The sequence below is a fragment of the Papio anubis genome, chromosome 13, assembly GCF_008728515.1.
Source record: "Papio anubis isolate 15944 chromosome 13, Panubis1.0, whole genome shotgun sequence".
Lineage (NCBI taxonomy): Eukaryota > Metazoa > Chordata > Mammalia > Primates > Cercopithecidae > Papio > Papio anubis.
Window position 1 is genome coordinate 104337395 of NC_044988.1, and position 12796 is coordinate 104350190.

A 12796-nucleotide genomic window follows, 5' to 3' on the forward strand; every position below is an offset into this window, starting at 1 on the left:
TTGTTCGTTCAATTCCATTCCACTTCCTTCCAGCCCCTTCCTTCCACCCCAGCTCCTTCCACCACCACCAGCCACAGATCCCTGGCCTGAGAGACCCCTAAGGCTTTCTGAACCCTCCTTCAGTCCCCCCAGCCACCTGAAAGACCCCCAGCCCTGCAGACCATCATCCCTGTAGAACCCCGGCCCTCCAGACCCCCAGCCCTATAAACCTCTTTGATCCCTACAGACTCCTGGCTCTGCAGGGGCCGACCCCTGGACCCAACACCAGTCTGGGATGGATCTGGATCAGGAGCCCCTGGGAGAGGCACAGACAGCACACGGCCAGCAAGCTGAGGTGAGTGTGGAGTGGGGTCCTCCTCTTTCGGAGACTGAAATGGTTACCAAAGAACGGAGCTGACGTCAGGGACTGGCTTCAAATCACCGGGTGTGGGGGCGTGGGCCGGCCTCCAGCTGGAACGGGGCTGGCTGTGGGCTGGTCCTTGTGGCCCCAGGCAGAACATGACCTTTGCTGTGCTGTGTCTGAATCTTCCCATAATAAGAACATCAACAACAGCAGAATCTCAAGGCCAAATCCACGGGAAACCCCCTCCCTAGAAGTTCACCCCCAGCCCCAGGGTCTCCCTGCTCCCTAAGACCTGCAGGATAGCGGCATCTTTGCTTTGGAGATGAGTGAGTGCCCCCGCCAGGTGCGCAGGGGAAGAGCACCATGGGTCCTTGGTGAAGCGGGGACCACCAAAAAGAAAGTGGGAGGGGCCGGGCGCGGTGGCTCACGCCTGTAATCCCAGCACTTTGGGAGGCCGAGGCGGGTGGATCATGAGGTCAGGAGATCGAGACCATCCTGGCTAACACGGTGAAACCCCGTCTCTACTAAAAAATACAAAACATTTGCCGGGCGTGGTGGCGGGCGCCTGTAGTCCCAGCTACTCGGGAGGTTGAGGCACGAGAATGGCGTGAACCCGGGAGGCGGAGCTTGCAGTGAGCCGAGATCGCGCCACTGCACTCCAGCCTGGGCGACAGAGCAAGACCCCATCTCAAAAAAAAAAAAAAAAAGAAAGAAAAAAAGAAAGTGGGAGGTTCCTGAGAGGCGTGGAGGAACAGCTACACCCTCCTCTCTTCTCTCCAACGCTTCTCCCCTGGCAGGTGCCCTCCCCACCCCAGGACCACCATTAATGCTGAAATCCAAGACCCTGGGCTGGAGGATGCAGAACGACTCGTGGTTTGCAAAGTGTGGCACCCCGGACGCCCTGGCATCAGCGTGGTCTGGGAACTTACCTCGCTAGAAATGCAGTTTCCTGGACCCACCCCGGGCCTCCTGAGTCAGAAACAATCTGTGCCTTAAGAGAGGCCTCGGGGGGATGCCAGGGCCTGGTGAAGTGTGGGAACCGCTGGTCTACACCATGAGGAGAAACCACGGACCCGGCCTAAGAAGAGGCCCTCCCTGCTGTCTGACAATGAGCCAGGAGAAGGCCATGGGGCAGGACCGTGGAATCTCACCTTTGCTTCCTCTATCCCACGGATTCCTGCAGCCTCCGGACTGGGTCAGTCTTTTTGGTGGGGGCTGTCCCGTGCACTGTGGGGTGCAGAGCAGCATCCTCGGACTCCCCCAACTACAAGCCAATAGCCCTGCCCCCACCCCAGATGTGACCATCCGAAAACATCTCCAGACATTGCCACATGTCCCTAAATGACCTGGTGTGAGAAGCCATGATGTCCACCTGTTTCAGGGGCAGGAGGATGACGTTGGCAGGAGGATGACACTGGCATCCCTGGCAGGACAGTCGCTCACCTTCCCTCCCACCCCCTCTCCCTCTCCTGATGGCTCCACCTGGGGCATCTCCTTGCCCCACCCAGCACAGCCGTGTTACCCTGGCTCTGCCTGTTGTCACCAGCTAACTGTCACCGCCACACCGGCCCAAGGAAGCTCTGTGTGTTCTCAACCTTCAGATGAGATATCTCCACGGCTCAAGCAGTACTTTTTGACCTAGACAACCATTATCGAGATCATCACCCTAAATAACATGAATAATAATTACTTACAAAGCTATTACAATTGCAGTCAGAAATCTAGTTCCCTCCTCTTCCTCAAGAACACCCTTCACCCCGCCCCGACCCTGTGAACACTCTGCAGCCAAAGGGTCTGAGAAGAGGCAGTGTCACTTTCTCCTTCTTTCCTTACAGCCTCTGGGAGTCACCTCCCCTCCTTAGGAAGAAGGAAGGGAAACGTCCACAGGAACATGGACACGGGACACTTTCTCCCCACTCTCCTTTCCCCAGGGGAAGAGCAGAGAAATAGCACGGGAAGAGGATTTCCGATCATCCCCAAAGAAAGAAAACGAAACAAAAAATTGAGGGAAGAAAATCAGCAGCAAAGACAGATCCTGGGAGCCTCCCTGATGGGCACAGTGCTGGGAAGGCAGAGGACCTGAGAAAAGTCCCCCCAGGGGCCCCTCTGTCCCACACCTGCCATCCCACCTGTGCAGAACCCACAGGCATCGGGCCGGCTCTCCCCACACCCAGGCTTGCCTGTCACCCCCACAACAGGCCCCAGTGATTGACCTAAGTGTGTGCCGAGGATGCAGACGCTGGGCCTCTGTCCTCCAGAAGAAAGAAGAAACCACAGCTAGAAAAGCTGAGACCACCATGCTCTCTGGTGTACATTTTTATTTTTAATTTTTATTTTTTTGAGACAGGGTCTCACTCTGTCACCCAGGCTACAGTGCAGTGGCACAAACACAGCTCACTGCAGCCTCAGCCTCCCTGGCTCAAGTGATCCTCCCACCTCAGCCTCTCAAGCAGCTGGGATCGCAAGCACACACCACCACACGTGGCTAATTGTTTTTGAAATATTTGTAGAGGTGGTGCCCAGTCATGGGATTACTGGGTCAAATGGTATTTCTGGTTCTAGATCCCTGAGGAACCGCCACACTGTTTTTATGTCATTTTGTGGCATTTATTAAAAAAATAAAGAGGCCACCAGATGGTGCCCAGGCTTGATGTGCATTTTTATGCATCTGAAAGGAAGAAGGAGAAACCAAGGCAGAGGCTCCACGTAAGCACTGTTGCCTGGGGCCATGGCTCCCCTTCTGAAGCACCAGGGCCCAGCTGCCATGGAGGCCAGGTCGGCCCCGGGAAACAAGCAGGAGGGAGCGGAGCCATGCTGCCCTCACCTGGCCTTGAGGATGGACAGAGGCTGTTTGCATCCATGCATATGACTGTACGGACCTGAACCAAAATGCAGGCCATGAGACCACTGGGACGTGGAGGGAGGTTGTCATCCCCTTGTGCCAGCTGGACTTGAAGAGCTAGACTGGCACATCTGCAGAATGGGCTGATCCCACCTGGCACAAAGGGCGGGTCTGAGGATCACAGGTGCTGATGGGAGCACCCTCAGAGCAGGGTCCAGTGTGAATATGAAAATATGAACAGGAGCCAGAGGAAGAACATGCATGGGAACATGCCCTCTGCATCCACCAATGGGAGCCTGCCTTCAGATGCGTGCACCCCAAAGGGCTGGCCCTGGAGAAGCAGGCTGGTCTCTGATTGGCCACCGCCCCATGGGGCTGGCAGGTGCCTCCCTAGACTGGCCGTGGCCACATGCTACTCCCACTTCTACTGCACCTCACTCGGTAAAACCACCTGTTCATATGGCTGACTCCCCCACCACAGCGGAAGACCCAGTAGGGCACAGACGGCTCACCTATCGCTCACCTGTGCCCCCCACATAGGTCTGACTCATGTTGGGGGTCCATAAATGCTGCCAAACAAACCTACTGACACACCCAATGTCTTCACATACGGACCTCACCTGTTCCCTCTGTACCCACACACGGGAAAGACTGCTGGTCCCCCAGGCCACCCACCAGAAGAATGCAAGACGGTCACTTCACTAGGTTACAACACTCACGTGTTCTCATTGGAAGGTCACTGTTTCCCAGTGCAAGGGTCAGAGTTTTTCAACTTAAATCACTCCTGCTACATACACACATTTTTTTTAAAAAAAAAATGTTTATTATACTTTAAATTCTGGGATACATGTGCAGAATGTACAGGTTTGTTACATAGGTATACACGTGCCATGGTGGTTTGCTGCACCCATCAGTCCATCATCTACATTAGGTATTTCTCCTAATGCTAACCCTCCCCCAGCCCCGCAGCCCCTGACCGGCCCCGGTGTATGATGTTCCCCTCCCTGTGCCCATGTGTTCTTATTGTTCAACTCCCACTTACAAGTGAGAACATGTGGTGTTTGGTTTTCTGTTCCTGTGTTAGTTTGCTGAGAATGATGGTTTCCAGTTTCATCCATGTCCCTGCAAAGGACATGAACTCATCCTTTTTCACGGCTGCATAGTATTCCATGGTGTATATGTGCCATTGTCTTTATCCAGTCTATCACTGATGGGCATTTGGGTTGGTTCCAAGTCTTTGTTATTGTGAACAGGGCCACAATAAACATACGTGGGCATTTGTCTTTATAGTAAGAAGATTTATAATCCTTTGGGTATATACCCAGTAATGGAATCACCAGGTCAAATGGTATTTCTGGTTCTAGATCCCTGAAGAATCGCCACACTGTTTTTATGTCACTTTGTGGCATTTATTTAAAAAAAAAAAAAAAAAAAAAAAAAAGCCCACCAGAAACCCTATTGCCAAGGTTCCGGCAAGGAAGCAAAGGACAGAAGAACAAATTTCCCTATAAGATCACAGGTCTAGGAAACAGAAAATAAAGGAAGCTTCTATTTCATGGGCAGAGACATCTCAGCATAGGCTGAGCCCGTGTCCCCGGAGCTCTGCATAATTAAATTTTGAGAAAAGTAGGTCATGCTGTGGTTCCATTTCTTAGGTCTGAGTCACCAAAGGATGGTGACATTTACTGCTAATATGGGGTTATCACCTAGTTTGAGATTATTCCAGAAAAACTCCTCTGCTGATAGGAAGCTGAGGGTGTGACGGCTCGGACTATCTGACACGGACAACTCAAAGTGACCTACGCCCCTCCACTGAGCATCCAGCCACCAATTCACTCGTTCTACGGTCTTCTCTCCAGTGGCCTGAGGCTGGGCTGGCACAAAAACAACATCTGAGATGGCAAAGCCCCCCCCCCCCCCCCCCCCCCCCGCCACCCTCACCCCCCCCGAAACACCTCCTTTCAGTGATCAGCCACCATTCGACGCCATCACATCACAGAGACGGAACAGAGGCCTGTAGCTGGGAGGTGCACAGGTTCATCCACCTCCTGGACCTCAGTTCCTTGTCAAGAGCAAGTGGCTGGAGGAGGCAGGGGAGGGCCACGCTGCATGCTGAACTTGGCCCGGCCTGCGACTGCCCAAAGATGCACCTTCCTGGCTCAGGCTCAGAGCCTCAGAGGCAGCAAGCAGTGAGCGATCTGCTGAACTGACCACTGGTGCTTACTGCCTTACCTTTTCTCTTGCTTACCCAGTGAGGGAAGCAGCAGTGTGACCCCACACAGGATGGCAAGGGAGCACGCACAGACCAGTGAGTAGAGGGCCCCGAACCGCCTCACAGCCTCCTGCTGCACTGGGGCCCCCGGTGGCAAGGGCAGTAACAGGGTCTTACTCTGTACTTTATGTGAGTAATGCATTAGACATCACTAAAACCCTGCTGTAGTTACAGTCATCACCCCCTTCTTACAGATGGGGAAACTGAGGCACGGGGTGGTAAAATGCACTGCCGGTAGACACTGGAACCAGGGTAGGAATCCAGGCATCTTGCTGGTTGCCTGTCCTTCACCAGCATGCCACCCTGGTCCCCATGCCATGTCCTGGTGGCTGCAGTCCTGCCTATGAGCAGGGATGTATTAGTCAGGGTTCCCTTAGAGGGACAGAACTAACAGGAATAGAAATATATATATATGGGAGTTTATTGAGTATTAACATACACGATCACAAGGTCCCACCACAATAGGCTGTCTGCAAGCTGAGGAACAAGGAGAGCCGGTCCCAAACCTGAAGAACTTGGAGTCCGATGTTCAAGGGCAGGAAGCGTAGAGCACAGGAGAAAGACGAAGGCTGGGAGGCTAGGCCAGTCTCGTCTCTTCATATTTTTCTGCCTGGTATTTGCTGGCGGCTGATTAGATGGTGCCCACCCGATCAGAGGTGGGTCTGCCTTCCCCAGCCCACTGATTCAAGTGTTAATCTCCTTTGGCAACGCTCTCACAGACACACCCAGGATTAATACTTTGTATCCTTCAATCCAATCAAATTGACACTCAGTAGTAACCACCACAAGGGCCGCTGTAGGCTCTGCCTGCAGGATCTCGGCACATCCACCAGCCAGGCCAGAAACTTCAAAACTGACACTTGGCAAAGCACTGACAGCAGACTAGTCGATTGTATGGGAGAATGTAAATAGAGGAGAAGCGGGAGCCATCACGCAACATCGCCCTCCTGGGAGCTTAAAAAGACATGAAATTGTCGGATCCAGCCAGACCCAGCTTGCCCTGCAGCGAACCCACAGCCTCCTGCTCAACCGGCAGGCTCCACCTCCTCTCCCGCCCAGCCATCTCCTCCTCTCCCGTCCAGCTGGGGCCAGGTCACGGTAAGGAGAGAAACGTCGCCCTGCCACGAGCTCCTGAAACACACCAGGTCCTGCACGTGGAGTCAGCCCAGGACACCCACGTGAACGCATGTACATGTGCAAGGATGCGCATGCATGCACACTCAAACACACATGTACACCCACAAACACACGTGCGCAGGCAGATCGCGGGGAGACATACACATTATACACACGTGTACGTGGCCTGATACACATACACACAAACGCACACGTGAGTGCAAACCCTGGAATTGGCTTCTAAAACCTTTCACGTGCATCACACCCCACGGTCTCGATGATGACCCCATGAGGTTCCGTGGGAAAGCAGAGAACCGAGGCCAAGGAAGGCAAGGGGGCAGCAGAGACCGGCTAAGCGGATGACAACAGAGCCCCGGGGGTCTCAGCAGGGCCAGGCCCCACACAGGCGCACCTCCCTCACCTGCTTCTGGGATACCTGCATCTAAAGAGGGCTGTGGGAACACTGCTCTTTCCTCCTGCAAAACCGCCACTGAAGATGGGGGTGATAACGCCCCCACACAGCCAGTGCCAAGTACAGGTCAGGCAGCTTGCAAAGCTTCTTACAGTTGTGGCCTCAATCGGTCTTCACAACCATGCCTCAAAGCAAGAAATGCAGTTCTCCCCATGTTCAGGAGGGGAAGCTGAGGCGCAGTGACTTGTCCTCACCCAGCCCACCCGACGGCCCCTCAGAGGCACAGAAATTCAGCTCCGGCCTCACACCAACCTTGCTGGCCTGGGGTTCAGTAATCTGATGGCCAAGGAAAGTCACCTCCCACATCGGACCACCTGTCACCCAGCACAGGTACCCAAAATCGCCCCCAGAGGCCCCCACATCCTAGGCCACAGCCGTGGAGCTGTCTGCAGAGCTGTGCAGACTGAACTCGCTGTGCCAGGCCAGCAGGGCCCACCGAAGGGAAACAGGAGGAACGGGGGCAGAGAAAGGGTTAAGGAAGCTGCCGGGATCTGCCACTTCGCTTAGGGGCACTTGCAGTCCCCTGGCAAACAGATGCTGGGGGCACCTGCCAAACCCACGAATGAGGGGCTTTCCAGCCAAGGCAGCCGCCCAGGAGAGCTCTGGGACACGGTGTGGAATGTCCTGTTAGGAAGGAGGGAAGAGGGTGAGAGAGATTAAAGCCAGAGGCAGAGGAGAGCCCCACGAAGGAGGTTCGTTTCTACAGTAAAAGGAAGGAGAAGAGGAGGAGGGAAGGTCAGTTTCACATCGCCTCCTCCAGGAAGCTCCCCGGCTCTCCTCAGTGCAATGAACCCTCCCAGATTGTCGGACACAAGACCCAGCACATCCCACGTAGGCCCCTGAGTAAAATTCACAACAGTCTGCATGTGAGACTGTGAGCTCCCGGAGGGAAATGAGGGGTCCCATCCCATTTGCCTCTGTCTCCCCAAGACAGGCCCAGTTCATATGAAAAGGCAAAAGCCTTCAGGGGCCAGGCAGGTTATACTGATGTGTGGAGAGGCCTGGGCGGCCAGAGGCGAGTGGTGGAGACTGTGGCTACTGCATCCCTCTTGGAGGCATTGGAGTAAAAAGAGAAGGGCTAGAGGGATGAAGGCAAGGAAGGAAGGGGATGGGAGGGAGGGAGGGAGGAAGAAAGGGAGGAAGGAAGGAGAGAAGAAAGGATGGAGGGGGAAAGAGGAAGAAAGGAACTTAAACGCTGTCTTGGCCAAATGGAATGGCTCTGCTCCCAGGACCCCGTATGGACTGGGCCCCCAGGCCGGGACTACAGCTCAGGGCCCTGGCCGTCTCCCTGGGAAGAGCTGATAAACCGATGGGAAGTGAGAAGAGGGAACTCTGATAAGTCAAAGAGTGACCATGCCAGGCGGAGAGTGGACGCTGGCTTAGGGCCCCAGAGCAGGAATGGAAGATAGGGCCTGGCATCCCTGCCCCCTGACTCCTAGGCTCTGTCCCTTCTCAGAACCGGGTGAGGATGCAGTGAGATGGTGCAGCTGATGCTCACCACAGGCCAGGCAAGTGCCAGCCCCTGCATTCCCGTGTGTGACTGTCTCCCAAGGCCATTCCCAGAGCCACTTCACATGACGAAGCAGGGACAGGTCCTGCACTGTTCCAGATGCAGCTTCGCTCAGGCTCCCAAGTGAGTGCCCTCGGGAAGTGTCGGGGCCTCATCCTGGGCCTCCAGCGGGGCAGCTCACTGCTCTGCACAGCCCCTGCTCCACCCATCAAGGTCTGTCTCCCGGGAAGTGGGATGGGGCGGTCCAGGGAGGAGGCAGGGGCAGGCAGACAGGCCAGGCAGCGAGAAGGCAGGGCGGGACGGGCAGTACCAGCTGTGTTCGGCTAAGGCGTGGCGGTGGGGAGTCCAGAAATATCTGCAGGGCGGGGTGAAGAGCAGGCTCTGGCCAGCCCCGCAGGAGCAGCCCAGGGGTAACCTCACTGGAGAAGCCGCTGCGAGCCTGGCACTGGGAACATGCCCCTGCCTGGGGCTGTGGCACTGCTGGGTGGGCACAGCCCTGGGTGGCGACCAAAACTCCAACCCCTCCGGCAAATCTGGAGCAGAGCAGGGAGAGGGCTTGGGGAATTCTTGGGGCTTCTGAGCTCCTCCCACTCGCTGCTCTTTTATGGGGAGAGGGAGGGAGGGGGCTGAGGATGGAAAAGGATATCTTTTCAGCCAACTCGATTGAGTCAGAGGAAATTTAACCATTTGATATCTGTCAAGTCTCACAAAACTTGGCCGACGCTCCCCACAAATTATTGCAAAAAACAATCACGTGACTGGAGTCAACCAATGGCGTGTAGAGGAGATGACCTCAATTTCCAAATATTGGGGTCATGTTTCACTTCCCATACTCTCCTTCCCCGTTACACTGTTCCGCAGCCCCAAATGCAATCCTACTTTTCATTCCCTCACACACTTGGCCAAAAGAAGGCAGGCAGAAGAGCTGGGTTCGGAAAACCCTCGGAAAACATCTGGCAGATCCCAAGACGCAGAAGACAGCGGCCACTTGCTGGTGGCTCCCCGCCGCGCCTGCATCTCCAGTGGACAGCCGCCCCCTCTGGCCATGCTCGGAGGATGACTTCCAAATAGGTCCCACCCTGGGAGGTGGAGAGACATTGGCGAAACCCACGAAGTAAAGCGGTCTCTTCGCATGCTTCTAAAAGTCTGTTTTGTCAAAAGCAAAATGTCCAACTCCAAAGCCCGCCGCTCTGGGCCGTCCTCACTCCCACTTCCAACGAGCCACACTTCGATTAGCCAGGGCAATCAGAGAGGGAAAAAGACAGTGTGGAGGCGGGGAGATGGGCAGGGAGGGAAATGGAACCCCACGCCCGGGCCGATGCATGGTCCCCAGCCAGTGCCCTGCCCCAGCTGTCTAGGGTGACGATTCCCCTGAAGGACTCCCTCTTGAGTTTCTGTCGAAAGTCCCCAGAGGCGCTGAGACAGGGCCCAATTCCCCGGCAATGGCATGGTCCCTGACCACACCTTCCTTCTCCTCTCCACTTTTCTGGGGACCTCTATTGTCCCCCACCTTCAGCTGACCCCTGGAGAAACACAAGCCCAGTTACCCCAGGGTCAGGAGAGAGTTGGTGGCCGCCCAGGGATGAGATCCCAGGTCCTGGGAGTCAGGCCAGGCTCCTGGCTCCTCCCCCAGAGCACCAGGGCAGCCCCCACACCCAGACTGCAGTTCATCCAGTTAGCCCAACAAGCACTGATCATGCCAGGAAAAAAGGAAAAGAGTATTTTAATTGACAAGCAGAACACGGACAATGATTCTTCCCACTTGTCTTCCAATCGTGAAGCAGAGAGAAGCATTCTTGCTGGCAGGCTGCGGGCTGGTCCAGCCGTTCGCTGAGCCCATGGTCCCATCGCTCTGCCCGCCACTTCTGACCTGGCGGCACACAGCTCTGAGCCTCCATCTCCCCACCTGTCAATAAGGATTCAGGGGCCCTTCCAGAGCAGAGGGTTCTGATGTTAGAGAGTCTGTTGAAAACCCACCCCACCACTAACTACCAAGAGCGATGCCTAGAAAAATGCCCCTGTCAGGAAGCTGCGCCAGGGAGAGCTGAATTCTCGAGAACCCAGCCAGGGATGCAGACAGTCCCCGCCTTGCAGCGCCCTCCCCGGGAAGCAGGGCTCCTTCTAAGGGCTGACCCTTGGCAGAAGGAATCCCACATCTGCATATCATCCCAACCACTCACAGCCCCGCCTGCAAACCCATCTCTGGCTTTGCTCCACGCATCCCATCTCTCAGCAGCGAATCCAGGAAAAGCTGCCTTCCAGGGATCAAGAAGTTTGGGGGTGGGATTAGGAGCAGGGCTGTCCACCACCCTGCAGGGGTCCCCAGTGCCCCCCGAACACTTAGGTGACCAAGACTGCAGGTAACGGTGTCCCTGGGGAAAGCAGGGCGCCAGCTCAGCCTAGAGCAAGAGTGCCTGGGGGAAGTTCAGTGTTGGGGGTCCAGGTTTCCGGGATTCCCCCCACCCCAGGAGTCCCGGGATTTGAAGGGCTGTGACTCTAGGGGGCGGCCCTGCCCGGTTTTGAGCGAGGAAGTTCTGCTGTAGGGCTGTGTCGGCCCAAGCTGGGCGCCTGTGATGTGGGACAGAGAAGGAAGGTTTCGGGACAAAAGTTTGCCCGCCTCGTGGACAACCCCTCCTGCTAATCCAGCCCTCGGTCCATCCTCGGCTCGCGCGACAGCCCCACCCGACCCGCCAGTTTGGGGAGGGGGCGGCGGCGCGCCCGCGGGCATTGTGTCCGCGTGTCGTCATCTCGGGGGGGGGGGGGGGGCAGCAAATGGCATTCGTGGTCTTGGCCAGTGCACTCCACAGGCCAAGGAAGAAAAGTTCTGCGGGCGAAGGCGCCCGGGGATGACAGCGGCGTCCGGGCCGCGCGCGCCCCATCCCGCAGCCCCGCGCCCCAGGCGCCCTTACCTGCGCGGCTCGGAGGCGGCGCCCACAGCAGCAGCAGCAGCAGCAGCGGCGGGGGCAGCAGCGGGGCGCCGGGGCGGAGCGGGCTGCGCGCTTTCCAGCGGGTATGGACGTCCATGCCGGCGGGGCGCGGGCCGGGGCGCACAGGGGCGCTCGGAGGCGCGCGGGGACGCACAGGGGCGTGGGTCACGGCCCGGGCAGCGCTCTCAGCGGGGACCGCACCACTTTAGGAGGTCATGGGGACCTCGGCACCCCCCGTTCTTCTTTGTGGCGGCGGCTGTTCTGGAAGGGGCGGCTGGCGCGCTCGCCCACGGGCGGGAGGGCTCGACTTTGGCCCGCGGGGCGGCCGGGACCCCGCTCGGCTCGCTCGCCCTCGCCTCCTCCTCCTCCTCCTCCAACTCCTTCTCGCCTCCTCCTCGCCGCCGCCGCCCCGCGACCCGCTCCCCGTAGGCGCTCCGCTCGAGTGAGGTCCTGCGCCAGCCGCGGGGACGGAGAGTGCGGACCTCGCCTTCGGCGCCGAGCACTTTTTTCCCCCTTTTCCTCCCTCCCTCTCTCTTGGAAGGCAGCCGCTGAGGCTGTCGATCCCCAACGCCCGCAGCAAATCAGAGCCCGGCGCCGGGCTTGGCGAGGCCGGCCCCCGCCTCCCACTGGGCGCCGCGGGCGAGGGGGTGGAGACAGCGGACGAGTCGCTGCGAGGAAGGGGCTGGCCCGGGGCGGAGCGGACGTGGGGCGGGCGCGGCCCCCTGTTCTTTCTCTGAGAGCCGGTAGGCGGGCGGGCCTGGGGCGGCCTCGGAGCCCAGGGGCCCACCGTGGTCCCCCCCACTCTTCCCACCCCAGGTGCCCGCACCTGGCGGAGCTCCAAGAACCAGTGCAGAGGGGCCCCGAGGTTTGCTCACTTCGGGTTAAAAAGAAAGTTGCAGCTTACCCCGCCTAACTTTTTCTTTAACGTGGAGGAGTTCAGAGCTCCTCTTCTGGGTGGAGACTAAACTTCCCATCCAGCCAGATCAGGGCGCCCAAGACTGTGGCCTACGTGTCAACCCGGACCGAGGACCTGCCGCCTAACTGCAGACTGGCACGGGACCGAGCTGGGGTCTGACTTCCCAAGAGCTCACGAGACCTCCATGTGCTTGGACGGGAACATCTGGGTTATTAATTAGGCGAAGTTTGGCTCTGCAGTCCCCAGGCCCCCACCCCTCACGCCTACCCACTCCCTGGTGGCCCCTCTGCAATAAAAAGGAAACCAAAGAAGGCACCCCCTTGGGAGTGACAGCTGGCACAGGGAGAAGGCACTCCTGAACGGCTGCTCTCAGGGAAGAGCTGGGGCCCTGATACTCC

The 12796-nt window shown here is 57.4% G+C and overlaps 1 protein-coding gene across 1 annotated transcript in view; it reads right to left on the bottom strand.

Annotated features, from left to right (window-relative positions):
* The window catches only part of COL5A1 (collagen type V alpha 1 chain), a 201242-nt gene extending 189249 nt beyond the window's left edge, over positions 1-11993 (bottom strand). Inside the window, 1 exon segment of the mRNA XM_031654694.1 lies at positions 11465-11993. Within this exon segment, the coding sequence (XP_031510554.1) occupies positions 11465-11579 (115 nt within the window). The 5' untranslated portion in view covers positions 11580-11993.
* Between the last annotated feature and the right edge of the window lie 803 nt (positions 11994-12796).